General features: G+C 45.1%; 1 protein-coding gene across 1 annotated transcript; it reads left to right on the forward strand.

Annotated features, from left to right (window-relative positions):
- Positions 1-808: 808 nt before the first annotated feature.
- rnd1b (Rho family GTPase 1b) lies at positions 809-12,441 on the forward strand (the record flags this gene model as incomplete). Its single annotated transcript, XM_080860473.1, has 5 exons — positions 809-928; positions 1,318-1,405; positions 11,008-11,117; positions 11,745-11,879; positions 12,196-12,441. The coding sequence occupies 5 exons, from the start codon at positions 809-811 to the stop codon at positions 12,439-12,441; spliced, it is 699 nt and encodes a 232-aa protein (XP_080716599.1).
- Between the last annotated feature and the right edge of the window lie 419 nt (positions 12,442-12,860).

Below are 12,860 nucleotides of genomic sequence, written 5' to 3' on the forward strand. Positions count from 1 at the left end.
TGAGTTCTGAGAAACACTGGTTATGACTGACTGTGTTGGGGAGTAGCTCATTTGTCTACATGTACGTAATTAAAGACAACAATACAAAAGTATTGTAATCCGTTACAGTTACTGATAATAATTCTCTGTAAACAGCTTTAAAACTAATTTGTAGTGTATAACATTAATTCTGCTGTTTTGCATCTTTTAGACAGTTAAGAAGTTTAGACAGGCTCCATTAATTTCGCCATATTCACTACAATTTTGAGTATTGTTTTTGTTTTGGTTCTCTTGTTTGTATTTGCACCGCCTCTCATGTGTCAATCCGAAAGTAGTCAAATGCAATGAGTAACACTAGTCTGATGAAGTAATTAAAATAGTTACATTATTACATTTTAACATGATTGCTAATAGTCCGTAACCTATTACATTTCAAAAGTAACCTTCCCAAATATGCTGACTGAGCAGGATAACCACCTGACAAACGGGGAACAAGCTGCTTAAATATTAAAGCTTTTATTTCACTGCCGTGGCATTCGTAATTCAATCATGTTGAATTCAAACTTTCCCAAAGGAGTAGACCCTAGGGGAAATGCGTTCAGGGGTAGTGGAACGAAATGTGACAGTCAGGAATAAATCCCGTGAGCTCATTGGCTGCTGATGCCATGTATAAAACGCTGCGGCACTTAACTGCGGGCATCTTTCTAGGAGTACACTCTGAACCCGAGCACGCACATCATTTTAGTCCGTGGCTTTTGTCTACCGTCATTTAACGTGTTCTCGCTGTATTTTTGAGCGTCTGAACATTACGTATTTAGTACACATCAACATGAAAGAAAGAAGAAATACGCAGCCGATGATGGTGAGGTGTAAACTGGTTCTTGTTGGAGAAGTCCAATGCGGGAAAACGGCAATGTTACAAGTGCTGGCGAAGGACTGCTATCCAGAGGTAATGGAACATCATTTTTGAGAAGAAGAAAATCAAAATTGTACTGGTTCCTGGTTTATGTTACGATAGAGCATGCCTTATAGACATTCTAAGGCACTTTTCCCCGGTATGTAACCTGTTGTTAATGATGTTTGAAGTTGAGTCTTAAGCGTAGTAGATAGTTGCATCCCTCAATTAGGGAGCTCATGCCCGTGTCATATGTCTCAGACGGGTTTGTTTTCAGAGCCTGCAGTAATTATATATTTTTCATCACATTTTAACTAACCTTGTTATTAATTGTACAATTAATGTAATCAAGTGTTATACACGTAGTCTATTTGACTGGCCAGCCTTATCATCGTGTCGTCACTCTGCATGTTTGTGATAAGATTCTTTGCTGTTTTGTGCAGACATATGTTCCCACCGTATTTGAGAATTACACCGCTTGCCTGGAACTTGAGGACCAGCGGGTAGAGTTGAGCTTATGGGACACATCAGGTAAAGGATTACAGCTTTATTATATCTGATGTCTAATAGGAAACATTTGCTCTATACATGTTGCGGTACTGATGATAAATATTAGAGCAGTGATGATACAATGATGCCATGACCTAAGGTATGATGTGAATATCTTATGACTGGAATGGCATGATTTTTTTTATTATGGAATAGCCCAGCTGTGCTAGTGCTTGTTGTAATGAAATGTCATGGTAAAACCAAAAAGGTTAAAACCAACCAAGTGAAGTCACCATAATCCCCCTACAATTTAGATTTCTATCCTTTAAAAAAAAAAATGTATTTGTCTTTTGAATATTTTATATTATATTGCATAACGTGCTTTACCTCATGATTGTATCAACAGTGTGTTATCCAGCATTCTGTCAGAGTATATTTGTACCGTCATGTGACTTCTGAAGGGAGCTAGTATGCCTGGTAGGAATGTCTATCTGGGCTCAGGTGCTTACAGTTGCTCTGCTCATACTCCACTAATCAGACAGCAGGGCAAGGTGGCTTAACATGCACAAATTAATGGCTGCATCGTATGTTGTAAAGTGGGTCATTTGCAGTCTAGGATGTCTCTTGAAGCCGTGACCTCCATTTGCTGGCTGTTTAGATTCTTTGTCTAAGCCAGTGGTTCTTAACCTTTTGTACTGAACCATGCAAGCTTCATCAGTGCATTCGTCGAACCCTTTGTAATTTGAAAAATAAAATATGATTTCTTCAAAACGACATTGCTAGTGTGAGCCGGGCTATACTGTGTGTGTCTTGACCCCTGCCGAACCCCTGAGAGTGGCTCAACGAACCCCTGGGGTTCGATCGAACCCAGGTTAAGAACCACTGGTCTAAGCTGACTCAGCTGTAAACAATCCATATGTTATTCTGGTTCATACATATAAGAGAAAGTTGTCTGGTGCACATGCCTTGCCTTGAGCTGTGTTTAGTCATTTCATTTTTCACTCTGCCCTATTTTGCGCCTCTGATGTCATTATTCAGCACCTCACCGCTCAGCTATTGTCAAGGTGACCACTGAAGAAACGTGTGAACCTTAACAGTTGGTTGAAGCATGCTTGCTTAAAGGGACGTCTGAAGGCTGTCTAGTCACGGTGATGGCTTTATGCAAATCGCATAAAATGATTAACAAGTGGCCTAATTTAGTTACAAATACGTCTTTAATTTGTGTCTGGGCGAGGAGTCTGCAAGCCAGACTAATACAGTGCTTGATTCCTTTAACCTCATTTCGAGTTCAGCATTCATGATTAACCATGGACTTCCCATATACAGGCTCGCCTGTAACTACCTTAGTGTCCACCACTGCCTTACATTCTGTATGCTTAGTGTTGCATTTTAGTATGGTTGAAAACTGTAGCTACTTTTGACTACTTCCTTACAGCAGTCTTTAACTGGCGATGTCTAGCCAAAATGGACTTTTGATCAAGTAGCTCCTCTGACTCCTTTGATTATCTTTGATTATCTTGTTCTCTGCTCTATCCCTTATAAAGGTACGAGCATCTGCTAAAGGAACCAGTGTGAGTAGGACATGCTTGACGTAGCCGGAGTGCGCTTCAGTTCAAACCCACTGATTTGCTCCGTCGTGCTATTCATGTAGCTTCATCACAGCAAGGGGGAAACCCAATACAATCAGCCCACAGGCCCAGCCACATCCTAATATAGCTATTAGTGGTGTCCCTCAACCCACTGCAAGTGACCAATCAGAACATCCACTTAGCTCAGTTGTCTAATCAGACACAGGGCCTTGTGCTGTGCGGAGAGGGGCTCATACTGTGGTAGAGCACATGGGCAGCCAGGCAGTTAAATCCCCCCGAGGGCATTGCATTCTAGCCTATTGACCTGATTACTGTAAACTGTGTTGTTAGTGTGCACTGTGCAGTTTCTGTTGGATTGCTCAGTTTAGATCTACATGATGGAGGGCCCTGTTCAGCGAGCCTTCACATCTTTCTTTGATGGATGCTGAATATATTACAACTATAAAAAGCCATGGCTGACCGTAATGTGGATATTTTGTCTAGTTATATTGCATCTACAATACATATTAAAAAAATTGTAATATTTATAATAATATGTATAATGTCTTATTATTGTCAAGATTTCTGGTCTCCTCTTTGTATTCAGTGTTGTATGGTTTACTCATTTTCCTCAGGAAGATTGTTTTAAAAAGCTGAATGACAATTTGGGGCCGCCCAAATCCCTGAGCTCTTTAATCTCTGCTAAAGTTCTTTGATCCGATTGGTCTGTGTGGAGATGCGCTAGTTGATAGGCAAAGCGCGCTTTGGAGGGAGAAGAAAAAAGAGGTTTATGGGTTTTTTTCCTTTTTCTGGAAGGCAGGGAGGATGAGGCAACCGTCGAGGGACTTGATGAGTCCTTGCTGTAAGCCTCAGTTCAAACCCCTGCAGCAGCCAAACATCTGAACAGGTTAAAAACCCTTTGAGCTCTCAAAATAATAAGAACAGCTAAAGAGTCCCAGTAGTTCCTTTACGCTCACAGACCAATCTTTTTGCTTCAGGCTGAAAATGGCAGCCGCCATTGTTATTATGGTTCCAGAGAGCTGTGCATCCTTGGCCATGTACCCTTGTGTGCTGTGACAATGGTAGGGTGGCATAACCTGTTGTTATGTGGTGGAGGTGTCATCTCTCATTAAATGAATGCTGGTTCTCTCTCTCTCTCTCTCTCTCTCTCTCTTTCTCTCTCCCTCTATCTCCCTCTCTCCCTCTCTCTTTCTCTCTCTCTCTTTTTCCTCTCTCTCTCTCTCTCTCTCTGGTGCAGTATGTCTTTGTTTGTTGTTGCTGTGAGGCACTGATTGAGCGTCCCTATCTCAGGGGCTTCTCACCATTGATTGGGCTGACCTCATCACTGGCTGTGGAAGCGCTGCTTGTCGAGGGCCTGTTTTGGATTTACAAGCTGAAATCAATTTTGACTTTTAATCAGGCGGTCCCATCGGACAGGTCAGAAGAGCGCGCTGGGGTCCTGCCTTGCTGGGTGCCAATACAGGAATGCGTGGATCAGTGGGAGGACGCTGCAGGTATTAGTGGCCACGGATTACGCTGCTTTGATTTCATCGCACTGATGGATGGGCCAAAAGTGTCGTCAGAGAGTGCCGCTGGACACACATGCCTGAGGATTTACGAGAGCCTCCCATGAGAATCCAGTCAGGCACTGACACAGAAACATGTTCACATATTAAGGTCACATTTCCAAACAGAAAGGAGAGTATTATGGAAAAATAAACGCCTCCCTGTGCCATCCACAAGGAAAGGACGCCGTAGATTCCTTTAGTTCCGTCAAGCACATTTGAGAGGGAAAAGCTTTATCAGATTATCTGTGGTGGTGATATGGATGAGTTTGAAGAGAGGCAGGCCTGGCAGCTGTTGAGATATGGGAATGAAACAGCACTGAGCCACAGTGCTTGCTGAAGTGGTGGTGGATGTGGTTGGGTGGGGGGGGGGGGGGACTCCCTCGAGACCCCCCCAGGGGTCATGGCCAGCGGTGTCATGCCACATAGGGGTGGGAGTGGTGTCAGGATGGCCCTTTTGTTCCCGCCCCACGGGGCTCAGTGTTGGGCCCTCTCCTGCATCCCTCTACCCCTCGATTGGGGGCAGGGGAAAGGCGAAGGGAGACTGTGTCAAGACTTGTTCCCAGAGATCCCTGATTGGGGGAAGGCTGTTTCTCCACACTCCTCACCATCGTCCCCTCCACCCTCCACCATTCTCCTCCTCGGTGACCTCTGACCTGAGGTTCTCTTCTTTTGTACGGCATTCACATGTGACAGAGTGCACCAATTCATCACAGTGAGAAGATGGCCTTTCAATGAGGTTGAAGAAGAAGGCCCTAGCAGAAGTTGAAGGTTAGCCTTCTAATTTGGTGCTCAGTTTGCAAGACGAAGGGGTCTATAGGGAAAGTATTGTATGGCAGACTTAAATGTGTACCATTGTGATGCGATAGGGTTACCGAAGCTGTAAGAAGGTTTTTTTTTTGTTCTATAATGAGAAGAGCTGGAGTTTCAAGGTATCACTTGTACCCTGTGGATTTAGCTTAAGCTTAAAGACACAAACTAGCCTCTGCCAACTACAGTCTTTACTTAGAAATTGGCAAACAGGAATTCCCATGCATCAGCCCAGAAGATGTGGGAGGGCTTCCAGAAACCTGGAATTTACTCTAAAAGAAGCCAGCATCGTTAACCTAGCTGGCCTCAAGACATTCCCTCTTGTCAAAGGAAATAGGGTAATGACATGGAAAGTGCCGTGATAAGGATATGTGTGTGTGTGTGTGTGTTTGTGTGTGTCCACGTGTGTGTGTGCCTGCATGTGTGTATGTGGGGGGCTGTCAAATGACTGGCGGTGGGGGGGCTGCTACTCTATATGAGACTCACAAAAGCAGGCCAGCCCACCTCCATCTGCTGCCCGACACAAGGCCTTTCCTGTGCCTAAGGTGCAGTGCCTCCCATGTCAATCACACAGCTGGCGTTGGCTCACGTCCCTTTCTGTCGAACGCCGTGTTGCTTAGCGCCCAAGTCCGACGCTGCTGTAGGACTCTGCACAACTGCAGGGATGGGGGAGATACAGCTCCATCACATCAAATCAGCAACCCCACCCAGCCGCCCTTCGTCTCTTGTTTGCCTCTCTTATACCCCGTTTCCCCGTCCGTCGCAACCCCTTCTTTTTTGCTGTAGGGCGGCGCTGTAGTGGGACAGACGCTCGCTGCTGTTAGGGAACATGCGGCGCACGCACACTCTAGTGTGGCGGGACTGTAGTGCTCGGCACGTGATGTGTCACGGAGGAGGCGTTTGATGGCGGCGCTCTGTGATCCCAGACTGTAGGACACTGGGGATTAGTGTCGAGAGAGGTCTCGCTGCCACAGAAAAAAAATGCCCTTCCTTCCCTGTCTTTGTCTCTCTCTCTCTCACTTTCTCTATTTCTCTCTCTCACTGTGTCTCCCTCTCCCTCCCTATACTGATTTCATTAGCCGTGGCTGAAAGGGATTTTGGTATGCGCACCATGTCTTTCATTCTCCTCTGTAGTCGCTCTCTGTCTCTTTCTCCCTCACTCTTTCACTCTCACTCTCTCTCTCTCTAACCATTGCTACGGCTGTATGACTAATTTGTCAACTTTAATTGAAATGGCACGGTACTTTCCAGCCGTATGCATGTCCATCGATTTCCGCGTTTAGATCAGTTTAGATTTAATGCAGAGTCACACCCAGGGCTGACATCAACCCCTCCCCCCACACACACACACACCACACCACCCCTCCCTAAAGCCCATCAGGAACAGATAGCTTTTTCCCAGTGCATTCAATCTCTGGAAGGATGCTATCACTGCACACAGACATTATGCCTTTGTGTACATTTGTTACAGCCTGTTCCGTTCCCCAATGCCCCTCCACCCAGCCCCAGCTCTCCCTGAGCCCTCCCCCCAGCCTAGCTGATGGAGCAGATACCTGTCCCTCTCATAGCTGCACCACCTTAATTGGAATGGTGCTCTCTGTCTCTCCCACTGACAAAGATGGCCTCTGGGCATTGCAGCCTTATGCTGTGGATTGTCAACATAATGGCTGATGTGGTTTTATGAGGGAGGGATGGGTGGCAATACCACAGCAAATTAGCTGACTGTGTGGGGAGACCAGGAATGGACTTGCAACAAAATGCAGCACATGAATTTGCCGTCAAGTGGCCCCAATTTGATCGGCCAAAATTCAAACTAACACATGTTTATCAATCAACAAATTATTCAATAAAAAACACAATATGTTATTTGTATTGTTTGTGTCTGGCTGAATTTGTGCTGGTTTCTGCTCCCTCCCTTCCCTTTCTCTTGTAGTGCCATGTTCATCTGTTTATTTAGATTATAAGTATTTAAGAGAAAGGTGAACGTGGGTGTTCATTTTAAGAGCGCAACCTTGTGTCTCTGATAGACAGCCTACCAAAGAAAACATGTTTGTACACTGACGTAGGCTATTTCGAGACTGCGGTCGAGTTTAAGCTAATCTATGTTTTAATGGGGAAATTAAATCAATGATCCATTAATTCAGTTAATTGTATGAAACCAGTATAGTTTATTATAGCCATCTGTTAGTTCGTGTGTGTGTTCTTTATTGGCGATAAACTAATGCTGCTTTCCAGACAACTCGGAAGTTGGATATTTCCAACTAGATGGATTTACCCCGGATTTACAATTAGGAACTCTGACTTTGAGTGGCGATCCATTGGAGTCGGAACATCTCGACTTCCAAAATGGTCTAGAACACAGCAATAATAAGCACATAGCCTATGCCGCACTGGCAGGCCATATAGCCCAAATCAAATGCGCCAAGTTTTCTACACCTTTGTGCACTAGTTAAACCTTGGAAACCTGCAGTGGGAAAAAAGTTAAAAAAGTTAACAAGAATTTAGCTAGTTCACATCACCTGGCATAACACAGCTGCCTTCCTCTCTGATGCTCTTTCCTTGTCTCTACTCTCCTCGCCATCACGTGCAGCAGACTGCTTAAATAAGTCAGTTGTTTTGGCACATTTTACAGTGACAGCCATCAAAGGCTTTTTTCTCCTTCTGCCGTTCCTTGTCTGCCTTGCTGGCCGCGGGGTTCCTCTTTCTCTAATGTTTTGGATTGAAAATGTAGTGAACTGGCCGAGCCCTCACTGCTATAACAGACGGCAACAGCCGTGTGGATGCAGATAAGCTTGCCTTTTGAATATGTGTATAAGCTACTTTATATCAAAGCTGTAGTCTGGAATGCTTTGGGTTTTAAAGAAAAAAAAATAGAGAGAATTCTTAAACTTCCCAAAGGCCAGTCCGTGTCTGGGGGGTAGACGGCTGTGAAACTGATGCAGATGAACACCTCTCCATCCTCATATACATAATTTAGGGTGTGTGTGATAAACCAAGGCATTTTCACTGGTCAGAAGACAAGTTCAAAGCATAAAAGCTTTTTTGTAGTGGAGCCAGCTAACCTTGACGTGAGATATAGGAATGCCATCAGCTTCCCCCACCTCAGAGATGGGCAGTATTTCAGTTACTTGTATTTAAAATACTAGTTAATTTACTTTTGAGTATTTTGAAACTTGTATTTTATAGGGCCGATAAACACCAAACGTAATTTGTAACAAAATACTTTAGAGTGGAGTAATTTTGTATTTAAAATACTCAAAATACTTTCTCCAGTGTTTTTCTGTCGGATTATACCACTTGACCATCTGATTTGCCTCTGAATGTCATTGTTGAATCAGGCATCAGTCAATTTGCCAAAAGTGGTGCTTCTTATGGCCCGCCCCTTTTTGGAGCAAAAAGGAAATCATCCCAGATCTCTCTCATTGACTCACATGTGAAATCAATTTTTTTCACAAAACAGGGCTGAAATACTGATTGCCAAAAATACTGATGCATACCCATATTCAGCGAAAAAATTACACTGACAGGAGTAATAGGCGGAATATGTGTTTAGGGGAGGGGCGTGGTGGTGGCGGTTACAAACATGAAAAAAAAGATAAGTGACTCAAATGTTTGGGAACCACTGCCTTACACCACTGACAAGGGCCCGTCATAATAGCCTGCACCTGGGCCCGTGGTAACTACGTTACGCCACTGTATAGCCCAAACCTGAATGTTCTGCTATACCAAATTGTGAGAAAACAGAAAATTCAGAAAAAGTATTTCCTATATTTTAAAAATACAAAATACATGTATTGTATTTTGTTACATTTACTGGCAACAGTATTGTGTATTTTATTTTGATACATTTATTTGAGGGGTATTTTGTATTTTGGATCCAAATACATTTTGATGTATTTTTGCCCATCTCTGCCCCACCTGTGCCTTTCTCCTAGCAGATCATATTTTTAAATCCCAACTGTAACACAAGAAATCACCTCCCCTGAGCTCAATATTTCATCCTTTGCTCAGTGGGCACGCACCATTGCAAACCTATCCTGTTATCTCTCTCATTCCTTCAGCCAAACTGGGCACATGACATCTAGAGGTGGGAGAAACAATCAATACAGTGTAGTACTACTATATTTTTCAGCACAATATTATATCAATACAACGAGTCCAAGTATCACGTTATTTATTGAATGTTCTGATTTAGACTCATTCTTTTCTTGTGTCACAGCGGAAATTGGTAAGGAAGTCAGAGTCGAGAACCAGTTTACGACGCCAAGATGGCTGCAGGGACTCCAGGTATAGGAAACGTAATATATGGGAGAAATAAATCGCAATGTGTTACAGAATTGAATCGCAATACTTGTCAAACTGAAAGTGCGAAGAATCGCAATATTATCATATAGCGGCCAAAATATCGCGATCTTATCGTATCGTCGCCTCTGTGGCAATTCCAACCTTTAGTGAATACCCCAGAGCGTTTCTTACTACATTGTCCTTTGTGTCCGTATTCAGTGTTCTTACCGAGGCAGGTAGACAAAAGGGTAAGGGGGGAGTGCCTGGAAGGGGAAAGTAATAGGGTGTGTTCTTCATCAGCGTCTTCACAGAAGACGAAGATTCCTCCGCAGCAAGTGGGTGGGCATATATTTTGGGCAGTGGAGGTGTCGGGGATGGGTGTTGCTGCATGATTGGCATTAAAAGGAGAAGCCTCCACCAGGAAAGGGGTTGGAGGAAAGAACGCTCATCACACACACACACACACACACACACACAAAAAAGAGATTGGTGAAAAAAAATTCAGATGGTGGGTTTCAATGCTGTTGCTGTGGTAACTGTGAGGGGACTTGAGACATCGCTTGTGCTGCGTATGGGGCTGGTCTGATGGTACTGGGTGTGTGTTGGGTGGGGGTGGGGAGGTTTAGAGGAGACGACGGGGGTGGGGGGGCTTACTTAAGGATTCAGTGCAGGAGAGTGGAGGCGTCTACCGGCCCCCGGCTTCTCCCCGCTCCTCTGGTTGCGTAATCCTCTGTATGGATGGCGAGAAAGATAGAGAGAGATAGAGAGAGCACAGAGGAGAGAAGAAGAGAAAGATCAATGAGGATTTAGAGCTCAGTTGTCATTTTCTTCTCCCCTAAAATGCCAATAGAGTGAAAGGGAGAAAGGCAGAGGGGAAGAGCACAGCTTCCTCCCTCCATGGCTTATGTGCTGCTGGTGGCCGTGAAGTGGGGCTCTGCAGTAACAGAGGAGATAGACTAAAGTCTTTTGGGGTGTGTGTGTGTGTGTGTGTGTGTGTGTGTGTGTGTGTGTGTGTGTGTGTGTGTGTGTGTGTGTGTGTGTGTGTGTGTGTGTGTGTGTGTGTGTGTGTGTGTGTGTGTGTGTGTGTGTGTGCGTGTGTGTGTGTGTGTGTGTGTGTGTGTGTGTGTGTGTATATCAGTTGGTGATCCTAGAATTTTCTACCCTGTCCTCTCACTTTCTGAGTTTTTTAATCACAAGGAACCGTTGTGTCCAAAAGACGACAACCTACTGAAAATTCATTGTCATTTAATGAGACTTTAAGGAAGTATTTCCCCGTCTTGTACTGTCCCACTGTACTATCCCACAGGCCGCACTGCACTGTGTCCTCATCTTCGAGTGTCTTTTCAGTCTTTGTTTTTTCCATGGCCCAGACCTCACTATCTCACACCCCACCTTGTGCCTTGTGTTTTATTTACAGGCTCCCCCTACTACGACAACGTGCGCCCCCTCTGCTACAGCGACTCGGATGCCGTGCTCCTGTGTTTTGATATCAGCCGCCCAGACACGGTCGACAGTGGCCTGAAGAAGGTAGTGGATCAAAGGCGTTCTCTGATTTATGCTAGCCTGCCAACTGTCTCCCCGCTCCTAAGGCTACCCTCCGCCCACCTCCCTCTCTCATTTCTCCCGGCTAACAAGGCCCCCAGACCCACACATGATGCAACAAGGGAGCAAACACGCACTCGCACACTCTCTAGTTTCTCAATAAGCTCACAGACATTTCCCAACACTCTCTCTAGTTTCTCAATAAGCTCACAGACATTTCCCACCACTCTCTCTAGTTTCTCAATGAGCTCACAGACATTTCCAAACACTCTCTCTAGTTTCTCAATGAGCTCACAGACATTTCCAAACACTCTCTCTAGTTTCTCAATGAGCTCACAGACATTTCCCAACACTCTCTCTAGTTTCTCAATAAGCTCACAGACATTTCCCACCACTCTCTCTAGTTTCTCAATAAGCTCAAAGACATTTCCCACCAGTCAGAGGTATTCCGAGGACAGCATTCACAGCCAAAAATGCACCCCATTCGAATAACTTGTAGGCACATCTGTATTTGACAAGCAATCAGACTATTTCCATTAGTCTTCCATAAGTCTTTCACCGTAAAGCTCATGGCCTGTGTATGTGTTTGTGCGCGTGTGTGTGTATGTGCAGTGGAGAACAGAGATCATGGACTTCTGCCCCAACACACGGATCCTGCTCATTGGCTGCAAGACAGACCTGCGCACAGATGTCTGCACCCTCATGGAACTGTCCAATCAGAAGCAGAGCCCTATCACTTATGAACAGGTATGGCCATGTGGAGTTCCATCTGGAGAATCCTCATCACACTGCTCAGATGTGTAGTCGTGTGTGAAACGACAGAATTACACTTGCACCTTGTACTGTACATCAACCTATGACCCATGGGACATGACAACAACTTGTAGTTGGGAAGGTTCATGTTTTCCATCGTTTAGTGGGGTTAAAACCAAAATGTCCATATGCTACCTGGTTAAAAAATGCAAAAAGATAGATTGTGAAATAGCTTGTGAGATTGAGTGTTTGGCTTGACCACTTCCTTGGCCTCTCTCATGCTTCTCTCCCCTTCTTCTGTGCATGTCAGGGCTCCGCCATGGCTAAGCAGCTGGGTGCTGAGACCTACCTGGAGTGCTCGGCCTTCACCTCGGAGAAGAGCATCCACAGCGTGTTCCGCACGGCCGCACTAGCCTGCCTCAACAAGCTCCAGCCACTCCCCAAGTCCAGCCCCACCCGCCGCCTGTCCAAGCGGCTGCTGCACCTGCCCAGCAGGTCGGAGCTGCTCACCTCCACCTTCAAGAAGGAGAAGGCTAAGAGCTGCTCCGTCATGTGAGTGGGGTTGCGGTGGAGACCAAGACAAAAACAACATCAGCGAGTCAGAAAATAAATGCCAACCCCCCCCTCCGCCTAGCGGTGACCTCCCCTTTACTGTTTGATTTGGGGAAGGGGGGGTGGGTGGTTTATGATGGTGACATCATACACCATGCAAAGGGTTCTGTGTTAACTCTTTTTCCCACCCCCCCAAGGAAAACAAATGTGTAAAAAATCTAAAGTCCTTCAGGACAAGTGGACACCTTGTTGTCCACATTGTCCTAAATCTTTTCAGTGCATATCTGCTGTATTTGTTTTGTTCTTACTCTCTCTCCCTCCCTCTCCCTCTATCTCAAACATATCTTTGCTCCTTGGAAAATCAGAGACCATCCGCTCTGTCATTCTCGTTCTCACTCACTGTATTGCAAGACTATTGCTATG

This window comes from Sprattus sprattus, assembly GCF_963457725.1.
Source record: "Sprattus sprattus genome assembly, chromosome: 2".
Taxonomy (NCBI): domain Eukaryota; kingdom Metazoa; phylum Chordata; class Actinopteri; order Clupeiformes; family Clupeidae; genus Sprattus; species Sprattus sprattus.